The sequence below is a fragment of the Bos grunniens genome, chromosome 18 (assembly GCF_055505025.1).
Source record: "Bos grunniens cultivar Pamir isolate PY7600 chromosome 18, Bosgru_T2T1.0, whole genome shotgun sequence".
Classification (NCBI taxonomy): domain Eukaryota; kingdom Metazoa; phylum Chordata; class Mammalia; order Artiodactyla; family Bovidae; genus Bos; species Bos grunniens.
Genome location: NC_141182.1, coordinates 59,913,423 through 59,929,721, shown reverse-complemented (window position 1 = coordinate 59,929,721; position 16,299 = coordinate 59,913,423). Strand labels below are relative to the sequence as shown.

Here is a 16,299-nt window from a genome sequence, read left to right as displayed (position 1 = left end):
TACTGTATATTATACTGTTCCCTGTGCATTGAGAAGGAGGCAGATCATAAATTCATTTGAGAAGTATTTTTCTGTTGGTTTATAATGTCCTCACTCCTTGGCTGACAAAAGAGCTGGATTCTACACCTGCCAATGCAGGAGACATGGGTTGGATCCTTGGTCTGGGAAGATCCACACATCACAGAGCAGCTACGCCTCTGTGCCTCAACTACGAGCCAGCACTCTAGAGCCTGGAAGCTGCAACTACTGAAGCCCATGCACCCAGGAGAAGCCGCAGCAAGTGAGGAGAACGAGCACTGCAACTGGAGCGTAGCCCCTACTTGCTGAACTTGGGGAAAAGACCAAGCAGCAATGAACACTCACCTGATCCAGAAGAAATTAATACACCAATGTATTAAAAATGACAGATATGTTTATTAAAAAAAAGAGAGACAGGTTAGATTCTGGAAGAAGCCACAGTATGTGGCATTACTTCTGAGTAGGAATTTCTGTTTCTGATTTGAACGTTATCTCCATTCTTGTGGCACAATAAAGAAGACCCCTGGATTGTGGAGAATGAGATGTTAATAGCAAACATCCAGATGAGTGGGAAAGTATCCACAGTACAATCACAGGTCAACTGTCACAAGGACAGAGAGGAAGCCACACCGTTCATGGTGTTTGGGAAACTCTCCAACTGGGAGAGTTCTGTGAGAAAACAGATGTTTAATGTTTGTGAACTCTCACAGGATATTTTTCGTCTCCCTAATTTATGGCTCTGTTCTTTGACATGTGAAATGTACAGTACCCTCCAGTGGTGCTGTAGCACCCACAGAGATGAAGGCAAGGACTTTTTTTTTTTTTTTTGGCCTGTACTGGGTCTTTTGTGCTGTGTGGACTTTTGTCTATTTGAGATGAGAAAGGGCTACTCTCTAGTTGGGGGGAGCACGGTCACTCATTGTGGTGGCTTCTTTTGTTGTGAAGCACAGGCCCTAGGCACATGGGCTTGAGTGGTTCTACCATACAAGCTCAGTATCTGTGGTTCATCAACTTATTCTCTGTGACATGTGAGATCTTCCCAGAATAAGAATTGAACCCATGTCTCCTGCATTACTAAGCAGATTCTTACCATGGAGCCACCAGGTTGTTAGCGAAATTAAATAAATAGTCTTGTTTAGGCTTCAAGACAAAGCAGTGCATTCTTCTGACCTTGCTTCTAACCTACATGGAAACTGCCCTGAGTGTGAATGTCTGACTGTTTCCTGTGAATGCCAGGCTTGCAGCACCATAGATAAGATAGGGGACAAATCGTGAGATTGTTCAGCCTTTGCAGGGGCCCTTGCCAACCAACCCCAGGCTTAGCACCATCCAAGTTGGCTCCTGGATCCTCCTCTCTGCCTACCGTGAGGTAAATAAAGGTAACTTAAAACTGTCTAAAGAGAAGTTACAACTGCAAAAAGAACCACGCGATTTGTGAGGATGATCACCCATATTACAATGTCACATTATATTTTGGTTGATCAAATCTTCACTTTTTAAGTCGACTCTCTTTAGTCAGCCCACAGCACCAATAGTGTCCCCTACTGCATTTCTCTCTCCATTCTTTGTCCTGTTGTAGCCTTACACCCCTCCCAGCCCCTCTGTATCCTTCTCCATCAGCTGGTCCCCTTCTAACTGCCCCAGTCTCTGAGCGGGGAGGGGGAGCTCAGGTTCCCCCACTCTAGCAAGTTTGTTTACCCCTTTAGATTCTTCTGATTAAAGACTCCCATCTCCCTGGAGGGACGTTCCAAGATTTTTATCAGTCCTTCTGACCCTGTTATCACAGTCAATTTGAGCACTATTTGATCTGTATTTTAGCTGAAAAGCTATTACTATGGAAAGGAAAGATAACTTGTTTGATACAGCGTGGCCATGATACTGTTTAGACTCTGGAGAAAACTGGGTAAGATGATTTTTTTTTTCTTTGAAAGTGAAAAACCGGTTCTTTTTAAATGTAGAATTAAAACCAGCAAGCTTGTTAAAAAGGCATGCCAAAAAAAAAGCTTAAGGTTAACCTTTGCCAGGGCTTCCCAGATGACTCTAGTGGTAAAGAACCTGCCAGCCCCTGGGGGAGACACAGGAGATGTGGATTTGACCCCTGGGTAGGGAAGATCCCCTGGAGGAGTGAGTGGCAACCCACTCCAGTATTTTTGCCTGGAGAGTCCCATCATGGACAGAGGAGCCTGGTGGGCTAGAGTCCATAGGGTTGCAGGGGGTTGGATAGGACTGAAGCGACCCTGCATAGCATGCAACCTACGCCATGTCCTTGAAGTACGTAACCCATTTTCCCAGGGATTTCAGTCTTGGGTAAATTAGAATTTTAAACCATGGGGCGAGGGGTGGGAAGAAAAAGGTGAAAGAGACATTTTAAATCTCAAGCAGGAAATTTTGAGAGCTCTCATGTCTGTCCATCTGCATTTATGTTTGTCTCAGCATGTGTCTTTGTTTTTAGATAATATTGCTGAGGTTAATTTGTAAATGAGCTCTAATTCAATTGTTTGTTAAAAAAATAAAAAAAGTAAGCACTTACAAATCAAAAAATTACAAGAGAAATTAACCTAAATGAATTTCAGGTTCGTGTGAACTGGGAAATATTCAGTATTAAATATCTAGTATTAATGTTTGTTTGCTAATCTAATTAAGACATGTTTTGCGTTCTGAACATTGTCTAATACTTTTATTGTACCTAGGTTTAATGTTAAGTAAGTTTGTCAACACTTAAAGTAACTCGAGTGAAGAAACTTTTAAAGAAAGAATGCAAATGCGATTGGAGCTTTTAGATAAACTCTGTTAGGAATGATTATACTTAGAAATGTCTGTCTAAAATAATCTCTCCAGATTTGAATAACCTGAATTTCTAGGGTTGTGCTAAACTAAGTGATGAAAGTTCGTTGAATATCTAGGTCATTTCCAAATAAAATAAGATTCTGAAATACAGATTATTGAAAACTCATTTCCTCTTACAGACAAACTAAAGAGATTTGGGCCTATTAATGAATACATTTGGTGCCACCCTGAGATGTTCTCTATAAGAAAGCAAATATTCTTAGACATTATCACTGGTATTTATGTTCACCAGTCTACAAAATGCTAATATAACGGACAGCTCATGGTTGCTTAAGGAAAGTAAGATGTGTGTTTTTAGAAAGAAAGGTATGAGGAATGTGGGCTAATCACCTTGCTTTGTCCCTCCTGGTTAATTTGTCTCAGGACCCTCCTCTTGGGTACACAGGCACCCTGGATCTTGAAGTAAAGGCTTCTCAGAGGAGCAAAACTCATTATGGCCTGGACTGATCCTCTCACTTTTGACTCCAAGGCACCTTTCTGTACTTGTGTACTGTCTCCTTCATCAGACAGGGTTTTTTCCTTTCTTTGTCCTTGCCATGACTGTTCCCTTGAATTAAGAGACAAACTGACTGTTTACCCTGTTTTTGTTGGCTGTAAATTCCTCAACCGGAGCCGACCTATCTTTTATCTCAGGGCATGCAAGAGGAGGGTAGCTGACTGTAGATGTCCAACCTGTAGGCCTTCCAACTCCTACCTCAAAATTACTTTTTATTAAGGAAAATGGAAAGTACTTCTGACCTACAGATGGCTGTTTCTAAATGAACAAAGTGATTTTTTTTTTAAAAGAGAGAGGTTTCATGGAAAGTGGACTCCAAGAAAAGAGGTCCCAAAAGGCAAGGTCTTTATATGTTCTGCAACAATCTGTCATTTGACTCCTGTCAATTTTGTTGCTTGACTTTGGGTAGCATGTGATGAGGTATTTCAAAGGGACTTACTTGCCCTTGTCCCCCTCCTGTGGTAATTAGTGCTGTTAGGTAGCATAGACTCTTGCGTGTTTTATAGAAAAAATTAGGTTATTACTATTATTATTTTTTTGCTGTGCCACATGCAGTCTGGCTCTTAGTTCCCCATTCATGGATGGAATCTGTGCCCCCTACAGTGGAAGCACATGGTCCTAACTACTGGACCTCAGGGAGTTTGCCTCAAAGGTTACTTTTGCCTAAAAGATATATTTACTTCCTGCCATGCTTATTGTGACATGTCTCTTTGTCTACATTACATCTTGTATGTTGTTATTTTACATTTCATTCCCAAGAGAGTTGTCTCTGACTCTAGTTAACTAGGTTTTCCAATCACATTCCTTTATCTTCATAACAGTATGTTAAAATTTTATTTAAAATTTGTTTTTGGCTGCATTGGGTCTTTGTTGCTTCAGGGTCTTTTCTCTGCTTGCAGCGAGCAAGGGCTACCCTCTAGTTACAGTGCATGGACTTCTCATTCTAGTGGATTCTCTTGTTGCAATGCGTGGTCTCTGTGTGTTTGCGCAGAAGTTGTGACTCCCCAGCTCTAGAGCACAGAATCATCACGTGCGGCCTACAGGCTTAGTTGTTCTCAAGCATGTGGGAATTTCCCAGATCAGGGATCAAACCTGTGTGCCCTGCACTAGCAGGTGGATTCTTTACCTCTGAGACACAAGGGAAGCCCCAAAGCTTGTTCCTTTACATATATCTTGGAGCCAATGAACTGGGTGAGTTTAGGTTACTGTGTAGATAGGGAGTTGATGTATTGAATGATTATTGTGTAAGCAGAGAATGTTTCACTCATTTTTTGTTTTTTAAAAATGACGGTCTTTTTGTATTACACAATAGAACTGACATGAACCACTCATTAATGTCATAAAATGCCTATATGTCTATCTACTGATAGATTTCTAACAGGTATTTAGAAAAGTGTTTATTTTTTTATTTTTTTAAATTATTTTAGAGAATTCCCTGATAGTCCAGTGGATAGGATTCAGGAGTTTCACTGCACCGAGCATGGATTTAATCCATGGTCAGGGAACCAAGATCTCATAAGCCACATGGTCCAGCCAAAAAAATAAAAAGGTGTGTATATATATATACATATATATATAGTTTACAGAATTCTTTATTTTCTCAATGCCATATTTGTTGAACAGTTACTAACTGCCATTTATTTTTTACATTATTCATTAGAATGCTTCTTTTGCATTATTTACCATTCCAATGTATTGCCTGTTTGATGCTTGTTTGCTCAGTTGCTCAGTCCTGTCTGTCTCTTTGTGATCTCATGAACTGTAGCCCACCAAGCTTTCCTATCCATGGAATTTTTTTAAGGCAAGAATAGTGCACTGCGTTGTGATTTCCTGCTCCAGGGGATCTTTTCTCCCCAGGGATTGTATCCCCCTGTGCCGTGTCTTCTGCATTGGCAGGCAGTTTCTTTACCACTGAGTCACCTCTTTAGTCCTGTATGTTCTTTACCTTTTAAATATGTACAAGTATGCAAAAAGTGTGTACAATATACCATTAGTGTCTCCTCAATTATGAGACAACAGTGTGTTTAGTACAAAGTAGGATGAGCTTTGAGGTCATGGTGGGAAAATAAGTTTTCTTTGTTAACTGACATGAGTTTGCATAAAATGAATGTTTTCTGATTGTGTTTGAAACTACACTACCCTAAAGTTAATTTGAATTGCCTATGGTCACTCTTAATAAAGAGTTCTATTCCTTTAGTGTTCTATAGTTTTAAGATCATTATTGCGAAGATTCGTAATTCTGTTCAGGATGGATATGACTTTTGGCATAATATCGTGTGTTTGACAAGAAATAATTTATTTATGAATTGTAACTAATAGAATACCTGTGGTTCTTTACGTCTTGTAGATATGTCTCATATACATATGACCAAGAAATTACAGACAAAAGCAAGCAGTGGTAAAGGGGAAATTTTTCAAAGAGTGATGTTTGGAAGAGCTGAAAGCCCTGAAATCAAAGATTTTCGCCTCAGGAAGATCCAGGATTGTCTGTGGACAGATGACGAAAGAAATGACAAAGGAATGTCTACATCCCATAACAAAACCTCACTGATGGAAGAGATCATCATAGTAGAAGTGATGCAGGAAATAGACCTTTTGAAAGGCACGGATCAACCTCAGGATGAACTGCAGATGGTACAGTGTGAAGGGATAATTTTTGAATGTAGTCAAGTTGTGACAAACGTCAGTGCCTCAGGTTTATTGGCTCAGAGAACTTGTAATGTCTGCAAAGGCTTTTCTCATAAACATGAGAATGCTGCTATGCACCCTTCAGAACTGTTACCAGACCATGAACCACAAAGAAAAGACCTGGCAAATGTAATGAGTGTGACATAACCTTTCTTCAGGACTCAGAACTCACTAGACATCAAAGAATCCATACAGGAGGAAAACCATATAAATGCGACATGTGTGACAAGGCTTTTAATCAAACTACAAAACTTGCAATGCATTGGAGAATTCATACTGGAGAGAAACCACATAAATGTGATGTATGTGGCAAGGCCTTTAATCAAGCTGCAAAAATTGTAATTCATTGGAGATACCATATGAGAGAGAAACCATATAAATGTGATGTATGTGGCAAGGCCTTTAGTCAAACTTCAAACCTTGCAGTTCATCAGAGAATTCATACTGAAAAGAAGCCATACAAATGCAATGTATGTGATAAGGCGTTTAGTCATACTGCAAACCTTACTGTTCATCAGAGACTTCATACTGGATTGAAAGCATATAAATGTGATATATGTGGCATGGACTTTAATGAAGCTGCAAAGCTTGCAGTTCATCAGAGATTCCATACAGGAGAGAAACCACATAAATATCATATTTGTGGCAGAGCCTTTAGTCAAACTGCAAAGCTTGCAGTTCATTGGCGAATTCATACTGGAGAGAAACCATATAAATGTGATGTGTGTGGCAAGGCATTTAGTCATACTGGAAACCTTTCTGTTCATCGGAGAGTTCATACTGGAGAGAAAACATATAAATGTGATGTGTGTGGCAAGGCATTTAGTCGTACTGGAAACTTTTCTGTTCATTGGAGAGTTCATACTAGAGAGAAACCATGTAATTGTGGTATATGTGCCAAGGCTTTCAGTGTAAGCTCAAGCCTTGCTGTTCATCAGAGAGTTCATACTGGATAGAAACCATATAAATGTGATGTATGTGGCAAGGCCTTTAACCAGAGTGCAAAACTTGGACTTCATCGGAGAATTCATACTGGAGAGAAACCTTATAAATGATGTGTGTGGCAAGGCATTTAGTCGTACTGGAAACCTTACTGTTCATCGGAGAGTTCATACCGGAGAGAAACCATAGAAATGTAATATATGTGGCAAGGCTTTCAACGTAAGTTCAAACCTTGCTGTTCATCGGAGAGTTCATACTGGAGAGAAACCATATAAATGTGATGTGTGTGGCAAGGCCTTTAGTCAAACTACAGGCCTTGCAGTTCATCAGATAATTCATACTGGAGAGAAACCATATAAATGTGATGTATGTGGCAAGGCCTTTAATCACACTACAAGACAAGACTTGAACTTCATCAGAGAATTCATACTGGAGAGAAACCACATAAATGTGATGTGTGTGGCAAGGTGTTTAGTCGTACTGGAAACCTTGCTGTTCATCAGAGTTCATACTGGAGAGAAACCATATAAATGAGGTATATGTGGCAGGGCTTTCAGTGTGAATGCAAACCTTGCAGTTCATCAGAGAATTCATACTGGAGAGAACCTTACAAATATAAAAATTTTGACAAACCATTTAGGCACAGTCATCCATAACTCATCATCAGGCAGTTCAGACAGGAGAGAAACCATATAAATATGATATATATGGCCAGTGCTTTATTTGAAATGATGAACTTAGAAACCATCGGAGAATTCACACTAGAGAGAAACATTAGAAATGTGACAGTTGTGAGAAACATTGTAGTGCAAATGTCGTGAGTGTGACAAAGCCTTTAGTCAGCGTTCAGGCCTTATAATTCAGAGAATTCATACTGTATAGAAAAGATACAAGTAAAATGAATGTGGCAGTTTCTAGTGCATGTTCAGCATGAAATGCCCATTAGGCAGTTCATACAGGAGAGAAACCACATAAATGTTATTTATGTGGCAAACCCTTCAATCACAGGGAATGACGTTGCAGATCATCTGAGAATCCATACGACAGTGAAAACTTAGACATGTAGAGAATGTGGTAAAATATATCAACTTTTTGACCCTCAGAAAATTCAAACTGGAGGAAAACTACACAAATGTGTTAGGTGTGGGAAAGCTTTGATTCTGTGTTCAGGCCTAACTCACCATCACTTAATTTTTTATTTTTTTCAATATTGTGATGGGTTTTGCTGTACATTATCATGAATAGGCCATAGGCGTACATATGTCCCCTCCCTCCTGAACCCACCTCTCTCACCACCGTATTCCTGCAGATTATCCGAGAGCACTCGCTCTTACATCAAACTCCCACTGGCTCTTTTACATATGGTATTATATATGTTTCAGTGCTAATCTCTTAAATCCTGCCATCCTATTTCTTTTGTTTTTTTCAATAGTTTTTCCTTAGCATTACTCTTTCTATCCATATGTTATGACCCAGATTTAATGTTTAATTTACATTTTTTTCCTGCCTTACACTAACAAATACATAAGTCAGTGGGTTATTTTGAGACTTTTGTAACATTAAAATGCATGTAGACAATGACAGGGAACATAGTAGGTGCCCTGTAAATGTAAAGAAAGACAGTTCCTTTAGCACCTGAGTTCAGTCAGATAATACTCATAGAAAGATTCATAAATAGTGCCAAGTTGATAATTTTGGTGAAAATAAATTCTAATGTCTTCTTAAGACTTTATATTTTACAATGTGCCTTGCTGTCCGCAACTGACAGATCTTTCAGAAACAGACAACAAAGAAATGAGAGAAAATATATTACAACTTTTCAACAAGAAGTAAATTGCTAATTACCGTGAAGTGATCATATAGTAATCTGACATTCCATTACATTGAAGTACTGACTTAAGTATTATATATTATGATGTAAACAAGTTTTTCTTACACAAATATTTGAAGCTTTGTCATCATAAGCATGGAACAGAAACTTTTATAAAGAAGAGTTCATTCCTCATTAAAAGTTTTTTTCTCTCTTTAATAATCTTTAAAATTTATTTTTGGCTATGCTAAGTCTTCATTGTGCTGGGTTCTTTCTCTGTTTGCAGCAATCGGGCTATGAATTCTCCACACAAACTTGGCTGGGGTATGGTTGGAGACTGGCGTTTTGATGCTTCTTTTGGTCAGTCCAGAGGACTCAGTCTTTTTTTTTGGCTGTGCTGAGCCTCTTTTTGCTGCATGTGGGCTTTCTCTAGTTGTAGCAAGGAGAAGCGACTTTCTAGTTTCTTGTGTGCAGGCTTCTCTTTGCTGTGGCTACTGTTTGTTGTTGCAGAGCACAGGCTCTAGAGCACAGGCGCAGTACTTGTGTTGCACGGGCTTAGTTGCTCCGAGGCACGTGGTATCCTCCCAGATCAGGGATCAAACCCGGGTCCTATGCATTGGGAGGTGGATTATTTACCACTAGACCACCAGGGAAGTTCTACTCAGTGTCTCTTAACTGGGTGCTATGCATGTTAAAACACTGCCAAACAAAATTGGGGTCATCAAACAATAACCTGAAAACCAGGAGAGACTCCCCCAAACTTCTCTGGACTTGCTGAAGAGGTGGATGGACCCAAGAGACCCTTCCTGAAATACCAAGGCCAGAATGTCCAAAGCACAGTATGGTGCCTGCTTTTCTCAATCCTGCTTTGCCCTCAGGGTGCACTTTCGCTGGGTCACTGCAGTGACTAATAAGCTTGATCCTTGAAGAAGTGGAATGTCGAGACATTTTTCTCCTTAGAAGTGTTAGTATGAAGTAGCCCTTTCTAAGAGTTGTGTGTTTCACATTCTAGCTTGTCATCCCTACATAAAGCCAGTTCTTGTTTACTTAAACTGCTTAAATTCTAATTGCAGGAATATTCCTGGGTCCAGCCAGCACCCCACATCCAGCCCCACCCCACCAGCACCCCACATCAACCCCCACCCAACCCCAACCTGGCCACCAGACCAGGTTTCAGTTCCCAGGCCTCTGAATCACTTCCGCCTCAACAGCAGGACTCCACGTACAGTTTGGTTCAGTCGCTCAGTCATGTCCGACTCTTTGTGACCCCATGGACTGCAGCACGCCAGCCCTCCCTGTCCATCACCAACTGCCAGTTTACTCATACTCATTGTGTCGGTGATCCCATCCAACCATCTCATCCTCTGTCGTCGGACATGCAGGACTCCAAATGTTATGCCAAAACCTTTCTTTCCATTGTGATTATCCCACCGAATTATAAGGTTTTATTAAAAGTGTTACAGTTGAACCAATGAGCAATCAATGGTGCAATACGAGGAGTGAGGGACGGCCCCGCTCGGCCCCGCTCGGCCCCGCTCGGCCCCGCTCGGCCCCGCTCGGCCCCGCTCGGCCCCGCTCGGCCCCGCTCGGCCCCGCTCGGCCCCGCTCGGCCCCGCTCGGCCCCGCTCGGCCCCGCTCGGCCCCGCTCGGCCCCGCTCGGCCCCGCTCGGCCCCGCTCGGCCCCGCTCGGCCCCGCTCGGCCCCGCTCGGCCCCGCTCGGCCCCGCTCGGCCCCGCTCGGCCCCGCTCGGCCCCGCTCGGCCCCGCTCGGCCCCGCTCGGCCCCGCTCGGCCCCGCTCGGCCCCGCTCGGCCCCGCTCGGCCCCGCTCGGCCCCGCTCGGCCCCGCTCGGCCCCGCTCGGCCCCGCTCGGCCCCGCTCGGCCCCGCTCGGCCCCGCTCGGCCCCGCTCGGCCCCGCTCGGCCCCGCTCGGCCCCGCTCGGCCCCGCTCGGCCCCGCTCGGCCCCGCTCGGCCCCGCTCGGCCCCGCTCGGCCCCGCTCGGCCCCGCTCGGCCCCGCTCGGCCCCGCTCGGCCCCGCTCGGCCCCGCTCGGCCCCGCTCGGCCCCGCTCGGCCCCGCTCGGCCCCGCTCGGCCCCGCTCGGCCCCGCTCGGCCCCGCTCGGCCCCGCTCGGCCCCGCTCGGCCCCGCTCGGCCCCGCTCGGCCCCGCTCGGCCCCGCTCGGCCCCGCTCGGCCCCGCTCGGCCCCGCTCGGCCCCGCTCGGCCCCGCTCGGCCCCGCTCGGCCCCGCTCGGCCCCGCTCGGCCCCGCTCGGCCCCGCTCGGCCCCGCTCGGCCCCGCTCGGCCCCGCTCGGCCCCGCTCGGCCCCGCTCGGCCCCTCGTTGTCTCTTTCCTCTGGAACCTAACGCTTGGGAGTCTCTCGTGTCTCCACTCGAAGGACGTGAGTTTACAGCAATTCCTGAAGCCGAGAGTTGGTAGGTGCGGGCTCCCCGAGAATACTGGTTTTTGCTTTTTAGTCTTGTTAAGCTCCGCTCGTAGGGTCCCCTCTACTCTGTATCTGTGGTCTCGGGTCACTTCGGACCTTCCTAATCCCGCAGCCTTTCCTCCCCAAGTAAATTCAGTTGTTACCTTGAGAGGCCCGTGGTCTAATTTCCTTTCAGTGTAAAATCCTGAGGTAAAATATACCGTGCACGAAATATATAGTAATTTATAGGGGGAAAGTCATTATAATTGAGACATGGCCCTTGATAATTTTGTAAATATACCAAAACACTTGTTCAGGAGCTAGCTTAGAATTTCATCTTTCCAACTGGTGGTGGCGCTGAAGTTCTTTCTCGAGTGTTAGGGAGGCGTATTACTGTCCTTTTCTGGTTTATATGACCAGGGTAATAAATTGACTACAGAGGCTCTTCACTTTAGGAGATTATTTTCAGTGATGCTGGTTACTGGTATGAGCTCCAGAATCAAAGAAAAATATAAAATGGTCTCTATCCTCAGACATTTCCGACTCTTTGAGACCCCATGGAGTGTAGCCCGCCAGGCTCCTGTGTCCATGGGATTTCCCAGGCAAGAATACTGGAGTGGGTTGCCATTTCCTAATCCTGGGGATCTTCTGACTCAGGGATAAAACCCCCATTTCTTGCATCTCCATTGGCAGGAGGATTGTTACCACTGAGCCACCTGGGAAGCCTCTTTGGTCTGATACTAGTGTTTTATTTGAATTAAAGGAGTGAGTTTTGGTTGGTAGTTTTCCAGTCAGTGAGACCCAGTGTGGATAATGCTAATTATGGACTGCTGACAAGTGCAGTGGAAAGGGGTGTATAATAGTGGGAAAATATCTTAAGAGATCGGAGAATCTGAAGACATTTGAGGGATAGTTTTAGATTTTGTGCATCAAGGTTGACTGTCAGTGCTACACTAAACCTATGATTATGTGGGGCAGGTGGACAAGGAGCAGTTAGCTTCAAGTAATGAGGCCTGGTTATTTGTGGGAATGTTGTTGGTGGAATATTGTCAGAGATAAAAAAAAACTGGTTGAAAATGCTTCTAGCTAACAGACCTTTGATAGAGTTGAGTAGGAGTGGGTTGTTTTCATTAATTAAAATTAACCGGAGAAGGGAGGTTGTCCTAGAATTGTGAAGCCAGTAACACCAGTGCTGTACGCAGCTGTGTGGGATGTAATCAGGGTTATTAATAGGCTCAGGTCTTGGTGTGCAACATGTGGGCTGATTGGATAATAAGATCTTAAGAATGGAAGCCTGTGAGGATTGGTAATCCTGTTAATGGGAGACTTCATAATGAGGGCTATAGTAGGGAAACTCATTGCTTTCAGCGGTTTATCTACTCAGAGTGGGGGATACTGATTTTACTGTGGCCAGAAGCTTTGGAATCTAAGGGGCTATGAAGGAGGCCCCGCTTCTTTAAAGAGCTGGGGTATCTTCCAGTTAGGTCAGTCAGAGACAACAGGCGGCAGTGAGATTGGGGCCTTTCTCTGAGACTTCTTCACTGAGCTCAATCGAGCCAAATCTCAAGGACCTTTAAAACTTTGTGATATCTCCAGTTCCTGGCATGTTTTCCCAGGAGGGCCAGTTTCTTGGTCTCCATACTGAGTGCCCAGTGCCCTTGCATTTGTGGCTTGTGTGTTTTTGTGTGTTGCCCAGGCCCCGTGGTCTCTACTGTTTAGCCCTGTTGCTCAATAGAGCACAGAAAAGTGGTGAAAACATGTGGGAAAGTGTAGAGGAAGCTATCAGGGGTCTAGGAGAGTTGTGAGAGGAGGCAGGTTTCGGCCTCTGAATGAGCCCTATGAATGGTGTATGCGTGTGTTGCAAGCACAGTGGTGTGACCCAGTGCAAGCTCGTTCTGTGAGAGAGGCCAGTGCTTGGGGGAGACGACTTCTTGAGGCAAACAATGGGACTTCATTTTGAAAACCAGCCGACCAAAAAGATGGCTAACTAATATCTCAGAATAGCCATCTTGTTGGTGTGTGGATGCCAGATTCTTTTCTGAAACTAGAGAAAGAAGCAGTGAGGAAATAAAGTCAGAAGGGAGGAGCGAGAGGGAGAGGCAGTGGGGAAGGTAAAAAGGGCCATCAGTAAAGGGCCATCAGTCTTGCAGTACATCCCGGGGACAGCCAGCCTTCTGTGTTCATCTCTTCTTTCCTGACGCCATTCACAGTTTGGGAGGTCAGTGTATCTCCCTGTGAGCTCAACAAAGGCCCTTTAGTTTAACAGTCAGGCCAAGAGGTAGCGTCCTCTGAGGCCAGCCATCATGGATGTTTACAATAACCACAGCAGTGAGAAGCAAGGCAAAGAAACCGTTCCAACTTGGAATCAGAATTGGCTCTTCCCTGCAACAGTTGTGGGATCACGTTGTGTGGAACTGTTGACAAGGGTGGTCTCAGTTTTGACTGGAGGACCTGGATGTGGGCTGATGGCTAACTGTGGGTTGCCTGGAAGGGTGGGCATGCCATAGTGTCTTAGCTCAGTTTCCTTGGGACACAGATACTGTGACTGAGGTTTGTCTGCGTTGGTTGATTGGGAAGGTCATGATCACACCTGTGGAGGAAGGAAGGAAGTGGAATTGGGAAGAGGACTGTTACCTTGCAGTGTGTTAGAATCAAGGCCTGAGCTGAGCCCACAGGGAGGGATGGGTGCATTGGTCCTGGAGGTGGGATCCAGAAGGTTCCCCACAGCATCAACTCCATGGAGTGGATTTTGTGATGTCTTTTGGAAGGGCGAGAATCACTATAGCTTAAAATAACTGTTGGTAAAATCCGGAGATATTGTTGGTTACTTTTAGTATTTTCTGTTATTTTGAGTTGTAATGAAGAAGATTTCCGATGGATTTGGAAGGGAAAAAAGACCTTGGAGTGTATCTCTGGAAGTTGTTGAAGTCTCACTGGGACATATGCATCAGCCAACACATCTTCTTTTTATTATTAGAGTTCGGAGATGACAGTTTTTGAGCTGGCTGAGGTCACTGTGGGAGAAAGCAATGGCACCCTACTCCAGTACTCTTGCCTGGAGTACTGAAAAATCCCATGGACAGAGGAGCCTGGTGGGCTGCAGTCCATGGGGTCTCGAAGAGTTGGACACGACTGAGCGACTTCACTTTCACTTTTCACTTTTATGCATTGGAGAAGGAAATGGCAACCCACTCTAGTGTTCTTGCCTGGAGAATCCCAGGGATGGAGGAGCCTGGTGGGCTGCCATCTATGGGGTCGCACAGAGTCGGAAACGACTGAAGTGATTTAGCAGGAGCAGCAGCAGCAGCAGAGGTCACTGTGACTGATAAGAAGCTGTCTTGAATCCGGTTTGCTGCTCGGGCGCCTTCCTGTGTATTATTCCATCATAAATGCATGAGTTGTTAAGCCTTGGCATCTTTCTGGGGATTGCACAGCACGATGGATGGATTATTACTGAATGTGTGGAGAGTGTGTTGAACCAGATGATATTTCATAAGGGTCTTTCAACCTAGAAGGAAAATGGTGCTAAACTTTGATGGCAGAGGGATTTCATTAGGGAGGGGCCATTAAATCTCAGGATGTAAGGAAAGATCGGGCTCCCCAGGTGGTGCTAGTGATAAAGAATCACCTGCCAATGCAGGAGACATAAGAGACATGGGTTTGATCCCTGAGTCGGGAGGAGGGCATGGCAACCTACTCCATGGGCAGAGGAGTCTGGTGGACTACAGTCCATAGGGTCGCAAAGAGCCAGACAAGACTGAAGAAACTTAGCTCACGGGCACAGAGAAGGATTATTCGTAGACTCTGAAGACCATCAGCTCCATAGCAACCTGTAGTACAAAGGCTTATTCTGGAGATGATGCAGCTGCTATTTCTTGCTGCCAGTGCAGTGGGGTTCTCTCCATGTCTTTCCAAACCACGTGCATGTGCCACATACTTGCACAATACAGATAAACAGGAACTCTTGTGAATGGTTGGTGGGAATGTAAATAGTACATGGAGAACAGTACGGAGGTTCCTCAAATATTAAAAAGAACATGCATAGGATCTCAGAGTCTCACTTCTGATTATATACCCAAAGGAAGCAGAATCAGTATATTTTAAAAAATATTTATTCATTTGACTCCATTGGGCCTTAGTTGTGGATCACGAGATCCTTTTTGCATCACGCAGGACCTTTCATCCTGGCAGGGGGCTCTGGAGTATGCCGGCTCTGTCTTTGCGGTACCTGGGCTTAGTTGCTCTGCTGCATGTGGGATCTTACATCCCCAACCAAGGATTGAACAAGGACTGAGTCCCCTTTGTTGCAAGGCAGGTTCTTAACCTGGAATTCCTGTGACCACCAGGAATGTCCTGTGAAAAATCAGTATTTTGAAGGAGTTAACTGCATTCGTACCGGAGAAGGCAATGGCACCCCACTCCATTACTCTTGCCTGGAAAATCCCATGGACAGAGGAGTCTGGTAGGCTGCAGTCCATGGGGTCGCACAGAGTCGGACACGACTGAAACGACGCAGCAGCAGCACTGCATTCGTATAATCAATATTTCTTTATTCACAACAATCATTTTGCTTCAAATAACACAGTTTTATCTGATTTCAGTTCTTCATAACAGAACCTAGGAATGCCCCAAAGGCTCTCAAGGTTGAAAGAATCTATTAGAGTTTCTTTTCATGGTGAACTCAAAGAATAGTTAATTTGGGAATTATATACTAATAATTTGCATGGAGCTTTTATAGACTCTGGCCCCCTAAAACCTACTCCCCTGTTTATGGATGTTCCTGTATATTTCCCAATGTCCTCTTTTGTTCCCAAATAAAACCATTAGTATGCGCCTGATTTACATGAAGTGAAAATAGAAAAATAAACATGTAAACTATTAGGAAATAAACTTCAGAACTAAGGTTAAAAGTGCTTTCTCTATTTGACCTTGGAGAATTCTGAAATTATTTATTTGTGATTATTTATTTATTATTGGATGTAAGGAAAGATCGGGCTCCCCAGGTGGTGCTAGTAATAAAGAATCACCTGCCAATGCAGGAGACATAAGAGACATGGGTTTGATCCCTGAGTCAGGAG

The 16,299-nt window shown here is 44.3% G+C and overlaps 2 protein-coding genes and 1 pseudogene across 12 annotated transcripts in view; all 3 read left to right on the top strand.

Moving 5' to 3' along the window:
• LOC147354473 (zinc finger protein 610-like) overlaps positions 1-9,023 on the top strand; it is a 58,268-nt gene extending 49,245 nt beyond the window's left edge. Inside the window, exon 4 of the mRNA XM_086354201.1 lies at positions 5,709-9,023. Within this exon, the coding sequence (XP_086210327.1) occupies positions 5,709-6,196 (488 nt within the window). The 3' untranslated portion in view covers positions 6,197-9,023. The remainder of the gene's footprint in view (positions 1-5,708) is intronic.
• On the top strand, positions 6,268-7,521 carry LOC147354474 (uncharacterized; annotated as a pseudogene).
• A 2,058-nt stretch (positions 9,024-11,081) lies between the features above and the next one.
• LOC147354472 (zinc finger protein 860-like) overlaps positions 11,082-16,299 on the top strand; it is a 44,401-nt gene continuing 39,183 nt past the window's right edge. For 9 of the 11 annotated variants that reach the window (XM_086354175.1, XM_086354178.1, XM_086354170.1 and 6 more), the window contains exon 1: positions 11,082-11,231. The gene's annotated coding sequence lies outside the window, so the exon portion shown is untranslated. The other 2 variants (XM_086354168.1, XM_086354169.1) reach the window with 2 other exon arrangements.